Here is a 24,634-nt window from a genome sequence, read left to right as displayed (position 1 = left end):
AAGAGTATCTGTTTAGATTCATGTCTAAATTTAAACCTTGATTGCTTTGCTTTTCCGCCCCCACTCTCCCTTCCTCTCCCCCACCCACCCACCCCTCCTTCCTTGTTCTCTAGTGCAGGCCACTTAGAACTCTGACAGTTTTAAGTTGAGCTGGGCTTGGATATTTAACGCTCCCAAGCAGCGCATGTTCTTTTCCCTGCCTGTTTCAAAGATTTTTGTCAAGACTGACGGACAGGCAGCGGGAAACTAGGAAGGGGAAGGGGATGGGGGAACAAACGTTTCCCAAGGACATCCCTCACCTGCACAACAAAGAGGTAAAAATAAATATATCTCTTTCTCTCTCACTCACTTCAGTTATCTTTGTGTTGCTTTGGAACTTGACTCAAGTAAACGTACTGAAGCTACACAGTTCAAATAACTGTGGCTGAACTGACATCCCTTTTTTGCATGCCTATTGCTCTCTCCACATAATGTGACATAATAATTGTTACAGGTTTTTGTGGCTTATGATTAAATGCCATTATCTTGTTCATTGCCTTGCCTTTGTTTTCTTTTGGAACCACATACCAAGTTAATTTTACAAGGGAATCTGTATGCCCAAGGAAATGGAGAAGTTCCTTCATTTTTGAACTTGCAATTAAGAAATTAAATGCACTTTCCCCATTTTAATTTAAAATTGAACCCAGTCTTCCTTCCTTCCTTTCTTTCCAGTTTAAATGTATCATGCACATAGTCTCTTAAAAAGATGCTTTTGCTCAGACTCCAGTTCCCTTTGGTCTTGCACAGGGTTCTTTTTTTTTGTCTTTAGCAGGGTACTTGTGCCTTTTGTTGCCACATGACATGCAGCAATTAACCCGTTGCATTTCTGCCTGTTGTACAGGTATTAAAGGCACAGGAGCCCTGCCAGAAAAGAGGTGATGACTGTAATTTTTATTTTAAAACTTTACTTTTTCGCTCTGAAATCTTTAGCTGCTTTGGATACAATACAGCAAAAGTTTAGTTTACTTACGTTCTATTATTTCAATAGGATTTAAGTGAGCATAATTTTCTTTTCTTTTTTGTTATTTCTTTTGAACGGGTAGATGTGTTTTGTGTCAGGGAAGAGCAAATGGGGGAATTGGTCAAATAGTGTGCAGGAAGACTGATAAATCCTCAGGATCCCAAATACTAAATGAGCCTTGGGGTTGATTACTGTTATATGCAATAGGCTTGCTCAATGAATCCTTATCTTATGTATGTAAGGTAAAAATAAGAACATAATCACATTTAATGGCTTATTAGTCTTCTATTCAGGTAATAGATTTCCCTTGCCATTGTAACATATTAAGTGCATGCATGTCTTATGCACTCTGGACATCTTCTTCATATGTATTGCAGGGATAACACATTTTCACAGTGGTCAAACCACAATATTTTATACCATGTCCTTTAAACAGTGCATTTAAGTGCTAGCATGATGACTGTGGAACGTGGTTGTCTGAATGCTTATGATGCAATTAATGACGAAGAACCCAACTTCATCTCCATATTTGATACATTTTAAGCTTTGTAATGCTTTAAAAAGTAATAACTATTTACAGGTTGTGTACTTGCCACGCACCTCCGCTCCAATATGGGAGCACTCATCTAACCGGAAATTTTTAAAGTGACTAACAGCAAGGTTAAAATGACCCCCACCCCAATCTTTCTCTAGCATAACCACTTTACCCCTGCTAACTTGGCAAAGAGGCACCTTTTAACGTGGTGATGCTCTTTATTTAGCAGGGGGAGAGTAACTGGCCCTATTCATCCCCAGCACAGTTCCTACAGTGACTGTTGCTGGTGTCTATCTTACATTTCTTTTTAGATTGTGAGCCCTTTGGGGACAGGGATCCATCTTATTTATTATTTATCTATGTAAACTGCTTTGGAAACTTTTTATGTTGAAAAGCGGTGTATAAATATTTGTTGTTGTTTACTGCCATTTTTGATCTATTTGTTTAGTTTGCAAATTATTTGGAGGCAGTATGCCCTATTCTGTGCTGGAGTGCACATCCAGCCAAATGGCATTTGAAAAGATCAAAGAGGTGAACAGCAACATGGCTATCCTGTCCATCTACTATGAACAGGCAGGATATATATATATATTTTTTAAGTGCTTATATATGACAATAAGACTAATATGCAGGTGGAATATATTCTGATTTATCATGCAGAAAGTCCTGTAATTCCTAAACTAGGGCTCTCTCAAGTGCTGTAATACCCTAAAGGAAAAAGGGCAGAATAGATATGGTAGGAAGCATCCTGAAGGCCAGCCAAGGCTGGTTGCCAAATGAAACATGGTCACTTCCAGGAGAATCAAAATTGAGATTAACTCATCAGGATGAGCTATTGTTTGAGGAGGGAATAGTTGCAAATGAAATTAAGTTATAGGACACTTCAGATTTGGACTGTATTTTCCTTTAAAAAAAACAACAACAACCCCCATCTCAAATTTCTGTCATTGTTTATCTTTCATTGTATGGAAGCCTGCCCCTTGCAAAGTTTTACTTTGCAGAGTTTCTTGTAGGGTAAAAACTAAATGTTAGACAATGTCTGTCTAAGTGACAAAATACTTTGTAAAATCCAGTTCCTAAAACCCAAATGCTTTAGTAATTTAGAGGCTAGCAGAAAATCGGATCACAAGGTATTAGTTACTGTGCAGAAAATCACATGCAAAAATCAGCTAACAGCTTATATCTAGAGGAGTGAGTCATAGCTAGGCCAGCAGAATAGGACTGGTGTTCACAGTGCTGTTTCCTGTAGTTTGTGTGGCCTCATTTGGAAAGAAAGAGAAAGAGAGAAGCATAGAATACTAAACATAGGTAATCAATTAGTTCAGGGGAATTAACCATGTAGAACGTAGTATCAGAAAATGCAACCTCAAACTTCAGCATAATCTTACTTTTCTTATTTTGTATCTACCATCCTTAATTAATTCCTCTGCTTTCTCAGATGTTTCCCTATAATTACATATAGTTTTCCAACTCTAGTGGTATGTATGTATGTATCATATTTATATACCCCCTGATATGTGTAGGCAGTGTACACAAGTTACAAGAATTCCGAGTCATGAGATAGATAGATAGATAGATAGATCTGTAAACCTTGGCGTTAAAGGTTGTGTGCTTGTGAAAAATCTCAATTTTATTTTAAAATAAATGTTAGTCCTAATACAGAGTTGAAATATAACGTGTGTGTGTGTGTGTGTGTGTGAGTAACATTTTTTATATCCTGCTATTCCTCCAAGAAGCCCAGAGTGGTGTATTACATACTTCAGTTTCTCCTTAAAACAACCCTGTGAAGTAGGTTAGGCTGAGAGAGAAGTGACTGGCCCAGAGTCACCCAGTAAGTATCATGGCTGAATGGGGATTTGAACTCGGGTCTCCCCGGTCCTGACTTACCATCACCAGTTTGTCTGGTGGTGAGTCGGCGACTCAGAACTGGGCTTCCTCTGTATCTGCTCCTGGCCTGTGGAATGCGTCCCCAGCAGATATCCGTAGTTTGGGCTCATTGTTGGCCTTCAGGAGAGCCCCCCCAAACTTACTTGTCTGTCCTAGCCTTCCAAGGTTTTTAATTTGTTCTTAAATATTTTGATTGGTTTGAAATGGTTCTGAATTGTTTTAGATTTGTTTTTATATTGTTTTAAGCAGTTTGTTTTAAATGATATTTGTTTTTATTTTTTACTTGTTGTGCACTGCCCAGGGCTGTTGGGTGGGGCAGTATAAAAATGAAATGAATAAAGAAATACTATTGAAATGTATGGAACTTAAATTAGTCATGACTAACTCGTCTGGATATAGCCCTGTATTTCCAGATTTGTTCATCTTCTGACTGAAATTGATTGAAACAGTGGCTGGCATCCAGATTAAAAGTGCATGTGCTGCTAACATGCAGTGTGCACCCTGGGTGAAGGGCAATTCTTGTTGATCTCTCCTTTCCTCTGAAGTCAACTATGATGTCCCAAAACATGTCGCTGGTGGCTGTGTGACCCTCAGAGACATACTTTGGGGAATTATAGTCTACTTCAGAGGGAAGAAAGGACTGATGAAATTCGCCCCTCCTCTGGATCACTGGTGCAGCAATGCTGCACCAGCACTTCCTGTAGTCTGGCTATCAGCCAGTGAATTTGGCTTTTCAGTCAACAATAAAATAAGTTTTGCAAATTAAGCAGGGCCGGATTAAGCTAGTGTGGGGTCTGTAGCATATGTTATAAAGGGGCCCTAAATGTAAAAAAAAAAAGCACATAAATATTAAAATGTAAATTATTTACTTGCATAGTAAAGTAATACAATTTTTTCATTTGCTATATTTTGGAGTATGGGAGACCAAGCCACAAACTCACACTTACTACAACAACAACAGCAGTGAACATTTATATACCGTCTCCCCCATTAAAATTCTCAAAGTGGTTTACACAGAAAAATAAAGAGTGGAGAGATGCTTCTCTGTCTCCGAAGGGCTCACACTCTAAAAAGAAAAATATGGTAGGCACCAGCAACAGTCACTGGACAGATGCTGTGCTGGGCCTTCTCTTAAAATGCACATTTAGCAGAAAAGGGATACTTGATCTAACATGGACCAAATAAAACAAGTAAAATTTTAACTTTAATTCCCAGTTGGAAGTCGGGTGTGCGGGGCCCTCAAAAATGCGGGGCCCGTAGCAAATGCTACATTTGCTACTACATTAATCCGCCTCTGAAATTAAGCCATATAAGAAGCTGGGTCAGGAGGAGAGTGTAAGATATAGGAATTCCTCTCTACAGGTTCAATTTCTCAATCTTATTATTAGATCAATGTTTATAAAATTAGGTACACTGTTATCTGTAGTATTAGCATTTCGCAGCAGTGTGGATGTATGAAATACAGGAATTTCCCCTCAAATAATAAGCATGAGCTACATCTGATAAAGCTATTCAGAAGAGCTGCTGACCCATATAACCTTGCCAGGTGCAATGATAAAAATAGTTGTTCTTTGCAGACTGAGGTTCAGTGCATACGTGCAACAGGAAACAGACACTTTCACTTCCTCCATGTCAGCCACTTTAATTTATCTTTCATAGAACTCTGGATTATTTTGCAGATGGCATGTTTAGAGATGGTTTCAGCTTTCACAATAGCTGATGCTTTCCAAAATCAGCACTGGAAGTAATGTGCAGGGGTATTTGAAATGCTCCCCAAGGATTAATTTATGGAAGCAAGATAACTGATGTTCGCTTTTCTTAATGATACAATTTGGTTTAAAAAAAATAGAAAGAAAGAATTCTCATATTAGACCTGACTGATAGTCCATTCATTACTATCCTGTCTATTGCATATGTTAACGAACCACTGTTGCTGCCAGTGAAAGCAGAACATTACATAGCATTCAAAGGGCCTATCTGAATTATATGCCTCCCCAATTAACTCTTCATGTAGTGTGAGTGGGAGCAAGCCTTGGGATTATACTAAATTTTAATCATCCACAGTGATCATCCCTTTTCTGAGCAGTAATTGCAAAATTATAGTAATCTAGCAAGATATATGTCAAGCCACCCCTTTGCTTTCCAGTGTGCATTCCTTTGAATCTATGGATACTGACATTATCTATCATTTTATTGCCTTGTCTTAGAGTTTGTAACAATTATTTTGTATCTCTCATGCCATGTTTGTACTTCACTTTTCATCAGTACTGAATTTGCCATCTTACTGTGCTTCTGTGGCTGTTTGTATCTTGACTGAAATGAGAATACAGAACAGGCACACTGGAGCAGACTACTCTTTATCTTTCTCCAGTATGCAAAGTGGCCGTTCATCCTTTTGTTTGCGATCTCTTAACTAGCTGTGATCAGTGTAAGAATACTCCCTTCGATATCACTTCTTAGGGCTTTTAAAAAATATTGTTTAAAGCGTCTTTGTTGCAACTTTACAAGTTTTTTGGAAAACCAAGAATATAATCTCTATTAGCTGTCTTTTATCAATATACCAGATTAGTAGCTTCAAATAATTCTGGTAGATTAGCAAAGGATGATCTTTATAAGTCTTCATCAAAACTATATTGATTCTTCCTTAATCTATTGTAATGTAGTCACTCATTTTATTCTTTACAGTAGTTGTGTTTTTTTTGTTTTTGTTTTTTGCTGAATAGAGAAGTTAGACTCCTAATTTGTAATTTTAGTTATACCCTCTCAGACTTTTTAAAATATTGGGATTATTACGCTGTCTTCTTGAAATATAGTACAGAGACGGGATTCAGTGACACTGCACAGTTAACCTTTTTACATATTACATGTCTAAGTGTACACCAAAAACATCTGAAGTGTGAATGTGACAAACAGGCGTTTCAAAACACATGTGTCTTAGAGATAAATCCATCTGAGAGCCAAGACTGGCTGTGGCTACCTGTTAAGAGTGGGATATAAGCAGCGGCAAATCTGGATTTGTTGATGTGTAATGTGTATAACAGTTCTGTAATTGCACATACACATTTCAAGGGCGGATTGGTTTAAATCAAGGTAATTTAAACCATTGATTGAAATCACCAAGAGAAAACCTCCATTTAAATCAAGTTTCCCATTGATACTTCCTCACATATTTCTTAAACAATGGTGCAAATATGATCACTAAAATATGTTAATATACAGATCAGTAGAGCATTTACAACATCTAGGAGGGTATGCTTCATGTAATTTGTAATTTTTTAGACAACTTGGTTTTTGTCAATTGAGGAAATAGTATGCAATACCCGGTTTTTGTAAAATGGATACCTTTACTCATTACCTGTATCAAGCTGTCTTACATCTCCTTGTTGCAACACTAACAGCTGTCCCGTTTTTCTTTTTACCCAGGGAAGGCATTTCTTTAAAATAACCTGCCGTAAGAGATAGGATGTCTCTTATGTCTAGAATCTGCAACAGTTGTAGCCCTATTCAGATGTTATGTTATGAGTGTACAGCTGTTTGTACATTCATACATGTTTTTGTGTGAATGACTGTACATGCATTCATTTTAAAGGGTAATGCATGGTACAGATAGGAAGTAAACTGCTGTACCTGTAGATAATGTGTGAATAACTGTACCAGCGTACACTGTACGCTCATATGAGTGCGGAACATAACATGTGAATAGGGCTAGTTTTTCTGTAGCAAAGTGTGAGGCCGTATATGAAGCTGTGTGAATAATGCCCTCAATTTTCTTCCTACTGCTTTTCTACTCTAACTCCTTTCCTATATTTCCTATAAGACAGAGTTAAGTCTCTGTCTTAACTTCTGTGCCTTGGACCAGCTTCACCAATAAACAATCGCTTTATTATGCAACCAATGTCTTTGCACATATGACTTTAGTCTGCTTAGAAATAGAAACTGAAAGTCCAGAATTTCCAAACATAAGGCTTGGAGCATTTCCAGAGAACAGGTTTTACCGCAGGTTTGCTGCAAGGCTTTACTGCAAGTTTGAATTTGCCCCCCAAAAGACGCAAATTTGGGGTTGTTTTTTTTTTAACCATGGGCATAAATCGGGCTGCGTTCTAACGCACAATGAAAAACTGAATGGTGTCTGGAGTGCTCCCCAATAGCTCACAGTGACTTCAGAGTAAATCTGGCTGATATGTAAACGCACACTCGCCATTCCAGAAGAGGTGAGCTAAAAGCCCCATCTGGAAATGCTACTGGTAGTTGGTAGGATCTGCTAGGCAGACTAGAGACATTTTCATGAGATGAGACTGAAACAAGAGTGTCAGTGTGTCATTAATTAATTTTTAGGATACTGTAAGAGACTCCTGTAAGAGTCTCAATATTTGTGATGAGATGTAATTTTAACCATGCTATTTGTTTTAACATGGGCATTTTAAATTTAGTTGTGTGCATGTGTCCAATTTAAAGGGGGGAATTTTAATTGTCAGTTTTTACCCTCCCTGATTTCTTTGGGGTTTTGCACAAATGTCACAATCCTGGTCAATTAGTATCGGCCTATTGGCATGTCAATGTATATATTTTTCAGATTGATTACACTGATGTTTTTCTTTATCTTTCTATATGTATGTATATCAGCTTTATGGCTGCATATCCCTGAGGACTTACAATGGCATGGACTGCTCTATGCCACTTTATCCAGCTTTTTGGGAGACTTTCCCCATTTTTCCCATTTGGGAAAAACATCAAATTAGGATAAGTGTTAATATGCATGCCAAACTAATGTGTGCCACCAGATTAGGAGAAATTTTAATATAGTTGTACTGTAGAGCAAAGGTAAAGTTGTGCCATCAATTCGGTTTCAACTCCTGGCAACCACAGAATTATGTGGTTGTCTTCAGTAGAATACAGGAAGGGTTTACTACTGCCATCTCCCTCACAGTATGAGATGATGCCTTTCAGTATCTTCCTATATTGCTATAAGTACCAGCGGGGATTCAAACCAGCTGGTATATAACAGCTGGTATATAAGTACCAGCGAGGATTCAAACCAGCAACCTTACTTCCTCACTGTGCCATTAGGTGGCTTGTACTGTAGAGCACAGATACATACAGTAATTTTAAAATTGTTTTATTAAATGGAAGTGCAAAAAGTGCAAAAAGGTAAATAAGGCAAATATTTTAAGCAAATTTGGTAAAAGGATATTCATGAATATTGCATGGGCATCCATGAGTTACATTAACCACTTCATTTCCCTCACTTCTAAATAAGTCAAGACTCAAGCAGTACATCTTACAAGTCATGGAGATGTTTCCAGCATGTATCTGGAAAAATATAACACAAGAATGGCCAGGAACTTCATAACTAACGTGCAAAGTGTCCCTAGGTAGAAGTTTGGAAATTACTTCTGTTTACATCATAGCTGTTATCTGAAAAGGTGTATTATTATGCTATTTACACACAATCTGCCAGATGTTGTTGACTGGATTTGGCACTTTAATTATCAGGCCCTTTCCAAGGGTCTAGGATAACTAAAGAAAGATTAAAGATATCTTTATTCTAGTAAATTATTAAATTATTAGATATTACATTTATTTATTTATTTATTTATTTATTTATTTATTTATTTATTTATTTATTTACTGGGTCAAGTTCTGCTTTCACTTATCTCATTAACTATCTCATGGGTTGAGGAAGGAGTAGAGGGAGTGGTAAACCTGAGGCTCAGCACATATATACCAACATCACAGGACATAAGATGCTTCAGAAAAATGAAACTAATAGTTTGTAAAAATATCTTTCTGTGAATGATCCAAACCTCCATCATTGTTTTGACACAGTAGAAATGTATGACCCAATCTTGCCCAGATGGAAAGAGCATGGCTTCATGGCTGGGAACCTGGAGATATACAAAGACAGAGGACTGGTCTTGTCATGGGCATGCTGGAAGACTCCGAGGAGGAGTTAGACAGAGCTGACAGCAGAGGAGGGTGGGCAAGGACCTGAGGTTGCAAAGGAGAGTGTGTCTGATGCACAGAGAGTCAAAGATAAGTTAGAGCTGGGTGAGGCAGCTCTTGTGGAGGAGGTGCAACCAGTCTCAGCTGTGGAGAGGCGCCGATCCAAGAGACAGCAAGAGCTAAGAAGCCGCATGCATAGAAAAACAGGCAGAGCTGCTGACTCAGCAACTCTTAATTAACAGCACCAGGGGACTTAGCCTATTTAAGATGCCTGTAACATAGATAGCCTGCTGATAGCAACAATAGTTTTCTGCGAGCTAATCGGCTGTGTTCCTGTTTTGCCTTGACCGTGTTTGGACCCTGGACTGTGTTGACCTTGCCTATGGATTTCTCTTTGGACTCTGTTGGGTTTATTGGACTGACTCGGACTAGACTTGGTTTGAAGAATTTATTCCTGTTGAATTTTGCTGTTCTGCTTCTGCCTCTGTTGCACTTAGTATGGCTAGCTTGACAGATTTACAACATGTCTGTAGCTTACAAGCATCTTACAAAGCCCATTGGAAATAGCCAAAGGGATTATTGCACCCTTCTCACCATGGCCATAAGCCACCTAATGGCACAGCGGGGAAATGACTTGACTAGCAAGCCAGAGGTTGCTGGTTCGAATCCCCACTGCTGTTTCCCAGACTATGGGAAACACCTATATTGGGCAGTAGAGATATAAGAAGATGCTGAAAGACCTCATCTCATACTGTGCAGGAGATGGCAGTGGTAAACCCCTCCAGTATTCTACCAAAGATAACCACAAGGAATTGTGGTTGCCAGGAGTCGACACCGACTCGACGGCACACTTTACCTTTTACCATGGCCATGATATAGCATCAGGTTCTGCTTCCTTGTTTCTTATCATATGCAGCCTAGTTCCACATCATGCCATTATGTGAAGAGCCAATGTAATTTCCCAGTTTAAAGGATAATTGTGTAACTGGTCTTTCCATTTTGTAAGCATTAAAAAAAAAAAAAAAAAGAATGTTAGCCTACTTTCCAGTAGGCTTATGAGATCACCAGGCATTGTGTGTGTGAGTGTGGATGCGTGCACATGTGTCCCCCTATCAACTTTGCAATGCCTGGACCCATATGAACCAAATCAGATACTGCTGTAGGGACACAAATCAATACCTCAACGTTGTAGTTTGTGATGATGTAATCCACCCCTATTCAAGGTTGTAGACACATAAGGGGGCTAATTTGTGAACTGCCTAGCAAGTTTGAAACAAATTTGCTACAGCTGTAGGGACACATAGGGACTAGGGCTGTCTTTAGGGCATAGCAAGCAGGGCGACTGCCCTGGGCCCCACTCATTTAACCCCATTAGAATTAACTGGAAAGAAGCCCCACACTGGCTGATTTGCCCCGGGCCCTGCGCCCCGCCAGGGCTCTCTAAGGACAGCTCAAGGGTGTTGTGGATAATGATGTCATGCACCCTGATTAGAAATGGTGGACATGCGGACGTTTGAGGTGCAAGAGGGAACCAATTTGGACCAAATTTGGTGCAGTTGTAGGGACACATATTATTATTATTTATTTATTATTTATTAGATTTCTATACTGCCCTTCCAAAAATGGCTCAGGGCGGTTTACACAGAGAAATAACTAATAAATAAAGTGGATCCCTGTCCCTAAAAGGCTCACAATCTAAAAAGAAACATAAGATAGACACCAGCAACAGTCACTGGAGATACTCTGCTAGAGGTGGATAGGGCCGGTTACTCTCCCCCTGCTAAATAAAGAGAATCACCACATTAAAAAGGTGCCTTTTTGCCAAGTTAGCATAGCACCTCCAATGCATAGTTTTCAGTGATGCCATCCACCCCAATTCCAGATGGCGGATACATGCATGTTTATTAATTCTCTATGTAAATCGCTTTGGAAACTTTTGTTGAAAAGCCAGATATAATTATTTGTTGCTGTTGCTGTATGAGGAGCAAGTGGGCTAACTTGTAAACTGCCTAACCAATTTGGACCAAATTTAGTCCAGTTGTAGGGATAGTGAAAGGAAAGTAGACAGATTAGTTCTTGTTTTAGGATGAGGTGGTTGTGCTTCTGCTTGGAAGGGTGTAGTACTTTATTTTGACTATGAATACTTCTTTCACTTGGCACAACTATCTCTGTGTTTTCTACATGCTGTGTTAAGGGATAGCATTATAGATATCTCAGGGAGTGTGGAAGTTAGCATGGTCCAGACAAGCTGAGGCCCAGTGTTTACAACAGCTGTTGCCAGCTGTAGAGGGAAGAAAGGAAGCCAGCAATACTGTTTTTCCTGGGGAGTAGAAATGTAGACAGTTCCAAGACACATAGGGACTAGGGCTGTTATTTCTAACAGTGTTATTAAATACACTGTTATTTCTAACAGTGTGTTTACATATAGCCTCTTAGGACCATTGCTTGCCATTGGAGGGATTGGAGGGATTACCACTTCCTCCAAGACAAAATGGACAGCCAGTTCTCCAGTTAAAGGATGAGGGTGGTAGGTACTGGGGAAAACCCCTGCTGAGACATGGAAAGCTACTGCCAGTCAGAGTAGATAATACTAGGCTAGACAGTCTGATTCAGTTTATGTTCATATATAAGTTAATACACCGTGCTGTTCCTAAAAATAGCTGACCACTAGCAGAGGCGCACTTAGCCATGGACCTTGTGGATTTGGTCTGTGGCCTCCTGTCTCTGGGGGGCCCCTCCAAATGTTCTGGGGGGTCTTCGCAGAGCCCCGCTGCCGCCCCATGCCTACCCTACCACTGCCCCGCACCCGCCACGCCACTGCCCTGCTGTGCAAGTTAATTCCTCCCCCCACACACTTTTTTTCAGCCACCACTGCACTGTGGGGATGGTAGCAGAGATGGGGGCAGCTGGCAGGGTGTGGGCACTCGAGGGGAGACCAAGGTGGGGGAAGTAGCGGCGGCAATAGCTCCTTACCTGAGCCTGCCTTCTGCCCAAATGACAGGTTGGACAGTTTTTGCCCCATTTAGAGGCTTTCAGCGCCCGTGCATGTGTGCACAGAGGCCTGAAAATGGGCCGACCTGTGATTTAGGTGGCAGGCGGGCTCAGGGAAGGTGCTCTTGCCACCCCCTCCACTTCCCATGCCTTTATCTCCCCTTGAGTGCCCGCACAACCTGCTTGCCACCCCCGTCCCCGCCGCTTCCATCTTCCCCGCAGAGCAGCAGTTGAAAACAATTTGGGGGGGAAACACTTGCCCCTGACCCCCCAAGCCCTCAAGCGGCAGGTGGGTGGGCTGGCTCTGAGCCCTTCAGGTCTGGGCTGCAAAATTGCCTAGGCGCACCCCTGACCACTAGGAATGGCTGTGTGACCAGGGTGCCTTTGTCTTCAGGCTCAGGTAATCAGAGCAAAAGTTAAAATGCCCTGGGTTTTGTGTCACAGTCCTCAGCTTGGTGCCAAGTCATTGGGATAATCTAATAAATCCCATGTGGTTTGTAAGCCTGTTAAAAAAAACCCTCAAAGTGCCTAATCAGAATGGCTCCAATAAGAGATACTGCATGAGTGACATTCAGCAAATGTAAAAAAAATATGATTTAGACTACATTCAAATCCATTCTACCAACATATTTTAAATTTATATTTTCTATAGTTGTAACTATTACTATTGTTATTATGTACAGACAATTTGCTCTTGTGTTCCTCATCCCTTATACTGTATATGAATGTATCTTCTGTTCAGTAAAATCAATCTTAAATTGCTATCCATGCCAATGTAAGAAATACTGCCAGACCAAATTACATTTTTTCCTGAATCTCTTTCTTTACCCTGATTTTTGTGTTCTATTCTGCAAAATCAATTGAAACGCAAAGGCTATTCTCATGTACACCCTAACCCAGGCTAGGGAAGCTCAAGTGAGCCCTTAACCTACTCCAGGATCATGTGTCCCCCAGGGGACACAGAGATGGGTGCCTAGACCGCCTGTCTTCTGGGGGAATCTCCCAATACATCGCACATGTGGGGTGCATTGTGGGATATCCAGAGGCTGGGATGTGTCGTCCTAGTCTCCAGAGCTCCACGCTGCGTGACGCAGCACAGATCATCTGCGTTTCCAGCAGGAATCCTATGCTCATATAGGGGGAAGTGAGTACAAACTACATTCCTGGTCATGTGAATGACCTCACAGACTTTAAGTGCCTAATGAGGGAGAAAAGCTATTCTCTCACTTCTGCTTTCCAGAAGAAGATAACAGAAAGGCTCCAAGGGGAAGGGTTATGGATTAGTGGTAGAGAACATGCTTTGCATGCAGAAGTTCCCAGGTTCAATCCCTAGCCTATCCACAATAGATCTTGGGTAACAGATAAAAGCTCAGGCCTTGGAGGGTTGCTGCCACTCAGACATTACTGAGATAGGTTAATCAGTGGTCTGACTCAGCATAAGACAGCTTCATATGTTTTCAGGAAGAAAGTAGTTGACACCTGGACTAAGTTGCTCATGAATAGCCCCATTGGAATTAATGGAAAAAGTTAGTCATGACTAGGTTGTCCCATTAATTTAAATGGGACTGTTCATGAGTAACTTAGCCTGGATGTCAGCCACTGCATTTACAGACAAATTCTATAAGTGTAATTATGCTAGTTTGTTACAGGTTAAAAAAGAGCTTTGTAATAACGTAAAGACAAACACATTTATTGTGATAGAAGCAGTTTAGTGAGCAAAAGCCTATTTCCTTAAATGCATCTATTTATAAATTCTATCTGTAAACAATAATAATAATATTAATAATATTGTTGTTAATAATAATAATAATAATATTAGGCAAAAGCCTATTTCCTTAAATGCATCTATTTAAAAATTCTATCTGTAAAAAATAATAATATTAATAGATAGTAATAATAATATATTATTAATAATGTCACAAAACAACTTGTTATTAATCATCATCATCATCATCATCATCATCAAGTGTATTTGTTACTGCCCCATAACAAATTGTTCTCTGGGCAGCTCACAACGATAAAAACATTCAATTATAACACATAACACAAAACAAACTGCAATATAAAACAGAAAATGTTAAATACAGTACAAAATTTTTAAAGACTTTTTAAAAAATCAACTTTAGAAAACCTGAGTGAACAGAAAGGTCTTCATCTGGCATCTAAAAGAACAAAGTGATGACACCAGGTGAGCCTTACTGGGGATGCAATTTCATAGATGGGGTCCCACCACTGAAAAGGCCCTCTCCCTAGCAGTCTCCTGCCTCACTTCATTTGCAGGGTCACTCAAAGCAGGGCCTTCAAAGAAGATCTTAAGTTCTGAGTTGGGACAAATGGGGCAAGGCACTCTCACAAGTAACCGTCATGCAATCTAACATTAGCTTTCCCCCACCAGGGCATTTTTCACACAGGGCTTTTAGCTCGCACCTCCTCCAGAATGGAGGGCGTGCATTCTCATATTGGCCAGATTTACCCCAAAGTCCCTGCGAGCTACTGGGAAGCACTTCACACATGATTTGGGTTTTTCATTGTACATTAAGATTTATATCCAGGGTTAAAAAAATCCACTTTTTGTGTCCATTTTTTGGGACAACTTCAAACTTGCAGTAAAGCCTGCTGTGTGAAAAACTCCCAGGTCACCTCAGGCATAAAATACTGCCTACAGTCTTGTGGGGACTCACAACTTTTATCATGTTCTTTAGATGCATGCTGAGAATATCAATTATAAAAATATATATTAAATTTTTTTTATATCAATTATATAAAAAGACTTATTAGTCACTAGATTGCTATTCCTAGAAAAGGTTAAGATTAGCTGTTTACCAAAAGAAGGCGTTTTCAGTGACAGCATAAGTAGTAGTAAGTTTATTGCGGTCACAGACCAGATTAACCAACAATAACAATTAACAGCATTAATAAGAAAATTCAGGAAATTTCAAAGACAGCATAAGATTTTGTTGTGATAGAATTACTGTAAGCTGCACTGAGCCCATGGGAAAGGGTAGTGGACCAATATTTCAGTGGAAACAATTCAGCGTCAAACCACATGTGTTTAACAGGACTTGCTGCTGAATTGTTTCCACTGAAATATTTCTGTGTCTTCCACTGATACCCTGTCTAACTATGCCATAGGTTCAGTGTAGCTTACTGCAATTCAAATAAAATAAAACCTTCTGCTTAGAAGAAGAGACAGCAATTGTGTGCCTATGGTTCATTAAATTATCCCTGGGCCATCTGACCTTCTTGAGAACACGGAAGAGTCTTGTTCAATAAGTTCACTATGATGGACCATCTAAACTGCCCTAAGGGTTTTTTTCTATGGAATTTCTGAACTATGCACATTGAACTTGTGACACGATGCTCCAATCTTTTGCCTTTGCCTTTTTACAAGTTACTATAAACAGGGGGCAGCACCTAGGCTAAATTAATTAGGACTGACTCCCATTGACATTAATGAGATTTAAATTAGTAATGAACAACTTGTCTCATTGATTTCAATGGTGCTTAGTCATGGTCAACTAGTTTGGATGCTGCTCAATATGTTTTTACTCATAGCTACTTTGGTATTTTCAGCTGATAAGCTTAGGAATATTTTACAACATCTTTTCCTGCCAGAGTTTTGTGGCATCAAGCATTAAAAATCCAGTTTTCTTTCTCATCTGCTATCTTGGGGTGAAACAACACATGATGCTAGGAATATCATTGGACTTCCCTCCCTTTTTAAAAACATTAGAATAGTAGCTGTATTAGCTGTATTGATCATGACAGAACTCTGGTGGTATGTGGGGAGAGTGTATCTAACATTTTGCCCTTGCCCAATGAAATTCTACCTCCCACTCCCAGCTTCTTTTATCTTTGGGATGGAAGCTCCCATTAGTACCAGTGGATTTAATTGCCATATCTTAGAAACATGGTACTGAATTTAATATATTTAGCAGGGCTGTTTTTGTTGAATAGGACTGACAGGCATGTTGGACAGATATGTCCTATTGGCTATGTCAGACACTATTAGAATGAATTCCGCAATGACAGGAGGAAGATCTGACATTCAGAACTTTGACTAAAATCATTCATGTCATCATGGAATTCTGTCAGAGTTCCAATGTGCCCCTCCTCCATCCCTCTCCATTACCTGGACCCAGGTGACTGCAGGAAACAGCAGGCATGATGACGTCTTCTCCTGGAGTACTAGAGCCAGTTGTGGCTTCTGGTTTAAATGATGGTATAGGTCACTACAGGCACAGGGGATGGTGCATTTGTAGTTCTTTTAAGGGATGCAGCCATGGCTAAAAAGAACTAGAACTATAGTCCCTAAAAGATACATGATTTCCACAATCCCTGTGCCTCTGGGTCCTACCAAGACCTTAAAGTGGGGAAAGGTACATTTTAACCCAGAAACCTTGGCTGATTCCAGTGGTGGGGGAGAGCGGGGGGTGGGAGTGTGAGGGAATGGGTCCCAGGCAAGGGAGGGGATGGGGAGAGGACAGGGGAAGGAGTTGAATGCAGGAGAAGGGTTGGGGGCAGTGTCTGTCTGAAAAACAGAAAAAATCTCAGATATCCAACCTGACTGTTTGGTGGGGTGTGGGTGGGTTCATGTTGGTCCCTCTGACAATTGCTCTGTTGGATCTGGCTGCATCAGATCAGATCTGACAACTTTTATCATGCGCAGCCATTAGCTCTAAACTTTAGCTAATGTTTGGATTGACTTATTCTTCGCATTTAACTCTTTTTCTCCTCCCAAATTTTTCTAAAGAAAAATATAAATATACAAAGTTTGGGTATGAAAGAAAGCAGAGGCAACTTTCTTGTTTACATTTCAGTGTTGTAGATATAAAGGCAAATTGTGGTTATCTGCCATTAGTTACAAAAGAGAACTACAATTTGCAAAAGACACCAGTTCCAAAACAGGAAGCTCAAGCTGTGCTTCTAGCAAGCAGATAGGGTAACAAAGTATGCAAGTTTTTACATAGCTGATTGTGAAATAAATAACAATAGCACATAATTCAAACAATAAAGCGTGGGGGTGGGATGCCTTGCTGGAATATTCTTTCCCTCCTCCTGTTTACAAGGCACTTAATGGTTCTGCAGGCCTCTGTGACAGAAGGGGCCCAGTTTCAGCTGCTGCAGCAGCAGGTGTAGGTGAAACTGGTAACCGTGAGGATGGTGACAGTGACACTTACTGTCACTGTGTGAGGTGAGACCACACTGACTCCTCACAGGGCAGCTGGTGTTTCAGTTGGTGACAGATTTTAAAGAGTCAGTGAAAACTTGAATAGTTTCATGTGCTCCGTCAGATTAATGGAGAAAAATTAAATGCCCTCACAGAAAGAGTAAATTAATTATCAAGATGAAATCTGTGCCGTACAAGTTAAGTCCTGCAAAAAATGTTGCACAATGAGCTCCAGCCTGAATGAAGTGTGATGGGCCATTGCACTACTACAGTAAGTTGGGTACAGTGATACTGCATGGAGGAAGGCAGTACTGTATTTACCCAAATAGAAGATGGCCCTGAATTTAAAATGACCCCCTTAAAAAATAGAGGTTTATTTACCCAAAAGGAAGAGCACTCTGAATTTAAGAAAACATCCCAATTCCTAATATCAAAGAACTGGGGTTGGGGTGGGATGCCTAGTATTGGATTCACATAAATAGAGTATTTTTACTGTACCCCTGGTGGCGCAGTGGTAAAACAGCCGCCCTGTAACCAGAAAGTTACAAGTTCGATCCTGACCAGGGGCTCAAGGTTGACTCAGCCTTCCATCCTTCCGAGGTCGGTAAAATGAGTACCCAGAATGTTGGGGGGGCAATATGCTAAATCATTGTAAACCGCTTAGAGAGCTCTGGCTATAAAGCGGTATATAAATGTAAGTGCTATTGCTATTGCTATTTTATCTCTGCCCCCAGACTCCCTATATTATATAGGAAGGTTCTGTGGGGAAATTGGGTTCATTCAAAGGATAGGATATGCTTCTGATCACACACATTCCCCACCCCCCAAACCCCATTCCAGGATATTTTAAGAATTCTTTCCCCACCACAACTTAAAGAGTCCTTAGGATTAATTAGGATAAGAAGAAGTGCTTTTCCTCAGATCTTAACAAATCACACCTCCCAGGACTCTTTTAGCTTCAAAGAGGTCAGAGCCCTGGAAGGCTTGTGGTATCTGAACTGAGACATCAAATGTTTACATAGATTAACTGGAACCCAAGGCAAAATAACTGGCTGATTAGCAGCTCACTGGACCATATTACTCGTGTTCTGCTTGCTACCTATTTTTGATACCAGGTCCAATTCAAAGTTTTTCCCTTTAGAGCTTTAAATGGTTTCAAACAGGGGTGTATCTAGGAGTAGCGCAGGCAGGGCACGTGCCCCGGGCGCCACTTGAAGGGGGCGCCATTTTGTAAATTTTTTTTTTTAAATGGCTGCCAAAACCAAAATGGCCACCGTGCATGCTCATATGGCCTCTGTGAGGCTCTAGGTCATGCCAGGCTTTGCGGAGGCAATTTGAGCATGCACGGTGGCCATTTTGTTTTCAGTGGCCTTTAAAAAAAAAAAGATTATTTTAAAAAATGGCCACTGCACATGCTCCAATGGTCCCTGCGAGGCCCTAGAGGCCAGCGGGGTGAGGGGGGATCTTTGCAAAAAAAACCCCAGCCTTTAGGAAGCCCCCCAAAGGGGCTACGGGTAAAATAATTATAATTATAATATAATATGAGACACTGTACACATATTCAGATTGGCACTATGTACAGAGAATCAGGGCTTGTGAATACTGAGCTGACGCTTAAGAGCTAGGATTGTATTCATTTGCTCTTACTTTGCTTCTTGTGATAAGTGAGTTAAATGTGATGTCTTGCTAATATGGCTATTAATGGTGAGTTTGTCTTTGAATCCGTGTGAAACCCTTAATATTAAGGCCCACTGGGAGTTTCTTGCTCTCTTTCTCTCATTTTAACTGTCTTTCTGAAATACTAGAATATATTCCAAGCAGTGACACAGTTTACTCTGCATATCCTTTAATTATTTTCAGAGTATCTGGGAAAAGTCAAATTCTCCATTGACTTTTAAAACTTATGTAATGGTGATGCTACAATGCATAGTAGAGAATTAGACAGGCACTTCTGTTTAGTTTTCTGAGTACATCTCCACATAGTATTTGGGTATTTCATGAGCCCCAGCATACTGAAATTTGTAGTTTTCCAGCATTTTTTGGTCTGGCTAAGTCCACTGCTAAATAGTTTTTGAAATATTAAAAGATTAAGGAGCTTGACTTGTATTTTTCAGCTGATATTATGGTAAAGTTATCTGAAAGATGGGTGTCAGATGCTTGGACAGGGGGCACAATTTCAGTGTTTGCCCTAGGCGCTATTTTCCCTAGATACGCCTCTGGTTTCAAACCTGGATACCTGAAGGATACGTCTTCCATATGTGCTAAGGTTGTCATCAGTAGTCCTGCTGTATGTGCCTGGATGGAGGTTAGGGCAGCCATCTACTAGGATCTTTTCAGTGGTGGCACCAACTTTGGAACATCCTTCCTGCTGAGGCTAGGCAGGCTCCCATGTCCCACTCCTTTTCACTGTTTAAATTGCTTTGTGAACTTTTTTGTTGTTGTTGAAAAGTGTTATATAAATGTTCTAAATAAGAATGTGCTCTGGTGTCAAGCCCAGACATGACTTTTAAAGAAAATTTTAACATTGACTAACTGTGCTGCTGTTTTTAATATTGTTGTTTGCACTTATTGACTGACGTCTTCTGTTTTGTTAATGATGCTGTTTTAGAGTCTTTTATGAGAAAAGAATGATAGAAATATATATATTTAAAAATAAGTAAATGAGTTATGATGGATATTGGCATCAGTCAAGACTCCACCCTGATGGTGTTGCTGCCTATATAGAAAAACTCTCCATTCTCAAGAAGCCTTTACAGACAGGCCTTCCAGCTCTCGGAGCATCTGGCCAGCGAAGCCACTTCTAATTAGACTCATAGCATTAGGGAAGTAGCCCCTACCCTCTCTACTCTGAATTTACTTTTGTGTAGATCTGCTTGTGGTCAAAAAACTGTACTTAAAACACCCTCTGTGATCTGGCTCACCCACGCACACCTACACACACACTTACTTCTGCTTAATTAGCAATCAGCCTTGGCTTTCTATCCCTCCCCCATGACACCAACACACACACAAGTCCCCAACATGTGTCAGCCCTCCTGCAGCGTTGCCTCTGCTTGTGCAGATCCCTTCCTAGCTTGGATTGCATGCTCATTTTCTGCAAGGAAAGCCCTCTCCAGACTGCAAACCCTCTCTCCTTCCCAGACCTTCCCCCTCTAAAAACTTCCAAAGAGCAGAAAGCCTGAAAGCTGGCTTTTCCACTCTTTGGCTCTGGGCAGCTTCTACAATATTTGCATTTCATAGGTATGACTTGCTCTTATCATGTTAATGTGAAGACTTACTTCAGCATCTTGCTGCGGTTTATCCCAAAAAACCTCTGGTAAAATACAGGATTTTTAAAATATAGCCGTAAATCAGGATGAGGTGAAATCCATAAGGAAAAGCCTGATTTGTGTGTAGTGTGCTTCCAAAAACATCAAACTGACCTCGTCAGGAATCTGGTAGTGTGAACGCATTTTCCACCCTTCCAGAGGAGATTCAGGGTAAAGCCTCTGCATGGGCAAGCTCCTGCATATTCCTGTCCTCATAGAAGAGATAAGCAAAAGAAAGTCTTCATCCCTGCAGCTAATGGTTGCCTAGGAGCTGAAGGGAAGCAGACACTTGGTTTGCTTGGAAGAAAGGGGAATGACCTGCTCTTTTTGAGGCCATTGGCCATGTGTCCGTCAGCCTTTGGAGACATCCAGCCTCCCATGGTAGTTTTTGGGAACCACAGCTCTGCTGACTTCAGCATAGCTGTGGCCATCCTCTCTCACTGCAGAGCACAAAGCCACACACATCGAACCTCATTCTCTTCCTTCCTCTTCTCACTCACACATGCTCTGTACATGGCAAGGCTTCACTGTTACAAGTACAACATAGTAGCAGTGGGCTGATTTCATTCTTTTCTGAACCCTTTTTCTTTGACATTCATCTACCACGGCCCGACTGTGTATTCTTAGCTGACAAAACAGGAGGGCATACTCAAAATCCCTTTGCAGTTCAATTAAGGTCATAACTAATCTGTGCAAAAATGATCCAAGTATGAAAGCGAGTATGCACCCTGGCTTTCAAAACAGCTAGATCCTACCAAGTCCACCTTGTCCAGCATACTTGCAAGAATCACAATAACCAGTAAACAGAAATTGGCCAGCTATCTACAGGTCTACTTTCTGCTCATTCCATAAGACAATATAAGATTAGTGAGATTCCTATGGGAAAGAACACTGCATGTGATACAAACAGGGAAGTATTTTCTTCTGGCAGAACACATAAACAGATGGGAATCTGTTGCAACAGTTATCTTAAGTTTCCAGCCTGATCCTACCTATGCTTATTAGGAAGTAAATACCATTGATTTAAATGGGATTTATTTCCAAGTGTATTTACAATTGCAGGTTTTGGTTTAATGCAAATGTGGATTTAATGTGTGCATTAATGTAGCCATGTATTTTCCCTTCCCCTCCAGCCCTCCTGTTTTCCTATTTGTATATGTGTGAGCCATGCACACTTAATTCAGAGAGTTGCTCTGGACACATATACAGTATGGCACATGAATAAAAAAGGACTTTTGAGTCCATCTTGAGTTATTCATCGGATCGTTGCTAGTTTCACTAATCCCCACAGACATTATTTAGATAAAAGAGGCCAGTTCTTCTTGCATACCACAGAGAGAAGAACGGCATAACAACTTACTATAAAGCCAGACCCCCAAAACTATGCACCAGCCAAAACCTCCTACTGGATAACAGTGTATAACGAAACTATATAAGGTCTTCCTGGCCTGAGCTGTTTCAGTAATGAGTTTGCATGATAAAACTCTGTCAGAAAATGGATTAGCAATTATGTATGTAGAAAACTACCATTTCTAATGAAATCTGGAGTCAGCCTTCACTCAAATGTACCCTCATGAGAAAAATTACAAACTGGAATTGGTCAAATCTCTGGCCAAGTTCTATTTCTGATTAAAATAAAGAGACAAAAGTCCCACGGTGCTGTAAACAGGTTTACAGCACCACGGGACTTTTGTCTCTTTATTTTCATCTGTATTTGGTGCTTCTCATTTTTCTACATCCAAGTTCTATTTCTGAACTGGTTAATTGTCACAGGAACTCTTACACAGTGTAATGCTGTTCTATACTGCTGATGCAAAGAGGTCATAGAAGGAAGGAGAGAAGGAATTCTATGGGAGGATTATTCTAAGGAGAGCTATTGTTGATGATTCAAAGATCATTGCTTTTTTAAAAGCTGGCCAATAGTTTTATTGTCACCGTTTCCTGCTGTTCACAGATGTTTCCTTTAACTCTGTTAGGAAAATGAGAACTGGTCAGTTCTAGACTCTGCTTCTACTGCAACCCAAGCAAATGTTGTCCTTCACAATTGCATGCATTAATTGCATGGACTTGTATTTCCATCAGATAAACATACCTGCATTTAAACATTTGTCTGTATTGACTCAATTATGCTATTATGGATACTCATTCATACTTTTCATTATTATTAGTTATGCTTTTTACCAAGGTCATTAAAAAAAAAGTCAGGTCTGTATAATATTGTGGCTAAAAGACTGAGCTACAAACAGGAAGTCATTGGTTTGAAGAATTTCCCAATAAGCCCAGCAGGAGGCTTTACAGACAGGGCTGTTACCCCGAATCTCCTTTGGAAGAGAGTGTGTGCGTTCAAACAAAGTCAAACTTACCCATAAGTCCCTTTGAGATCCTTGGAAGCACTTCACTCACAAATCGAGCTTTGTCTTCCGAATTCTAGCTTATCTCAAAGTATTTCCGGGTTTTAAAAATGCTTGTTTTAAGCTACTTTGTCTGAAAACACTGGAGCAAATAGAGATAGGCACTGACTAGAATCATTAGCATGATAAGAGGGATACTCTATTTAGAAATGCAGATAGAGTTCTTTAGAAATCTCTCCCTCCACACCTCCATTGGCTAGAAGGAAAACATGGAGGAATGTGATGTGAACTTGCACCAAAACAAAACCTGAAAGCAGAGGGGAGGGACTTCTTTCCTCAGTGTCGCAAGTGTAATTCGAAGTGGCTTCACTCAACATTTAACCCACAGTATGAAGCCATGTGTGAATAACAACCAGCAGGCCTTAGGCAAGCCAGTCTCTCTCACTTTAAAATGCACCTCATCATGTGGATGGTTAGAGATTCACAGCGGTTCTGTTTGGACAATACAACTGATCCATTCCGCCCACCATGTGATTAGGGACATAGGTGCACATTTTCCCCTCCAGCTGCAGTATTCCACTCTTCTTTATGTCGGGGAGGGCTTTGTTACACATTACTTAAAGACTACATTAGTATTCAGACAAACCATCCCTCCCACAGTTATGCAGAGACATAAGTTTTGGGCAGGATATAAATATGTCAAATAAATAAATAAAAATAAATAGAATGGTGCACCAGGAGGGAGAATGGGACAAGTGCACTCACCCCTAATTGCATCACAGGTAGGTCTGAGATTTGTTGTCCAAGCAGCCCTTACTTTACAGCGCTGTTGTAAGCAATGTAATATATGTGAAGCATTTGGGACAGAGACACTTGAAAATTCTACATAATAATAACTATTGTTAGGACATCCTGGAAGTACATATCCTAGGTAATTTTGGTAGAGTATCTGCTTGGCATGCACGAGGTGCCAGGTTCAATCCTGTACATCTCCAGGTAGGGCTGGGAAAGACTCCTGCCTGAAACCTTGGAGACCTGCTGCCAGTCACTGAACTAGATGAACCAATGGTCTGGCTTGGTACAAGGCAGTTTCCTATGTATGAAATGTTTCCCCAAAGTACTGTCGCTATATCAAATTTTGTCCATCCCAGTCAAATAATTGCCTACTTACCTTTACAATTATGATTATTACAATGAATTGTAATGCATGAGTTAGAGAAATGGCATTATTACATTTCTGCTAAATCAAGGACTTACCCAGACAGGATATTATCTTTCACACACACACACACACACACACACACACCCATCCTCATTTCTGCTTTTGAGTTCTGGGCTCATTGAATTTTGAAATGTGGAACAGAGGATAAAAATTAAACAACCCACCCTGGGAAACTGTAGCACATAAACCAAATTTGGACTGAAGCAGGGCACTTCCAGATGGGATGT

At 40.4% G+C, this 24,634-nt stretch overlaps 1 protein-coding gene across 2 annotated transcripts in view; it reads left to right on the top strand.

Annotated features, from left to right (window-relative positions):
• RCSD1 (RCSD domain containing 1) overlaps window positions 1–24,634 on the top strand; it is a 75,007-nt gene that overhangs the window by 16,460 nt on the left and 33,913 nt on the right. The window contains exon 1 of one of the 2 annotated variants that reach the window (XM_053307443.1): window positions 89–314. The exons of the other annotated variant lie outside the window; for it this stretch is intronic. Within the exon in view, the coding sequence (XP_053163418.1) occupies window positions 264–314 (51 nt within the window). The 5' untranslated portion in view covers window positions 89–263. Of the gene's footprint in view, window positions 1–88; window positions 315–24,634 lie in introns of those variants that run through there. 2 annotated transcript variants of the gene reach the window in all.

This window comes from Hemicordylus capensis, chromosome 3 (genome assembly GCF_027244095.1).
Source record: "Hemicordylus capensis ecotype Gifberg chromosome 3, rHemCap1.1.pri, whole genome shotgun sequence".
NCBI classification, from domain to species: domain Eukaryota; kingdom Metazoa; phylum Chordata; class Lepidosauria; order Squamata; family Cordylidae; genus Hemicordylus; species Hemicordylus capensis.
Note: the sequence above shows the minus strand (reverse complement) of the source record. Positions and strands in the feature narration are given on the sequence as shown.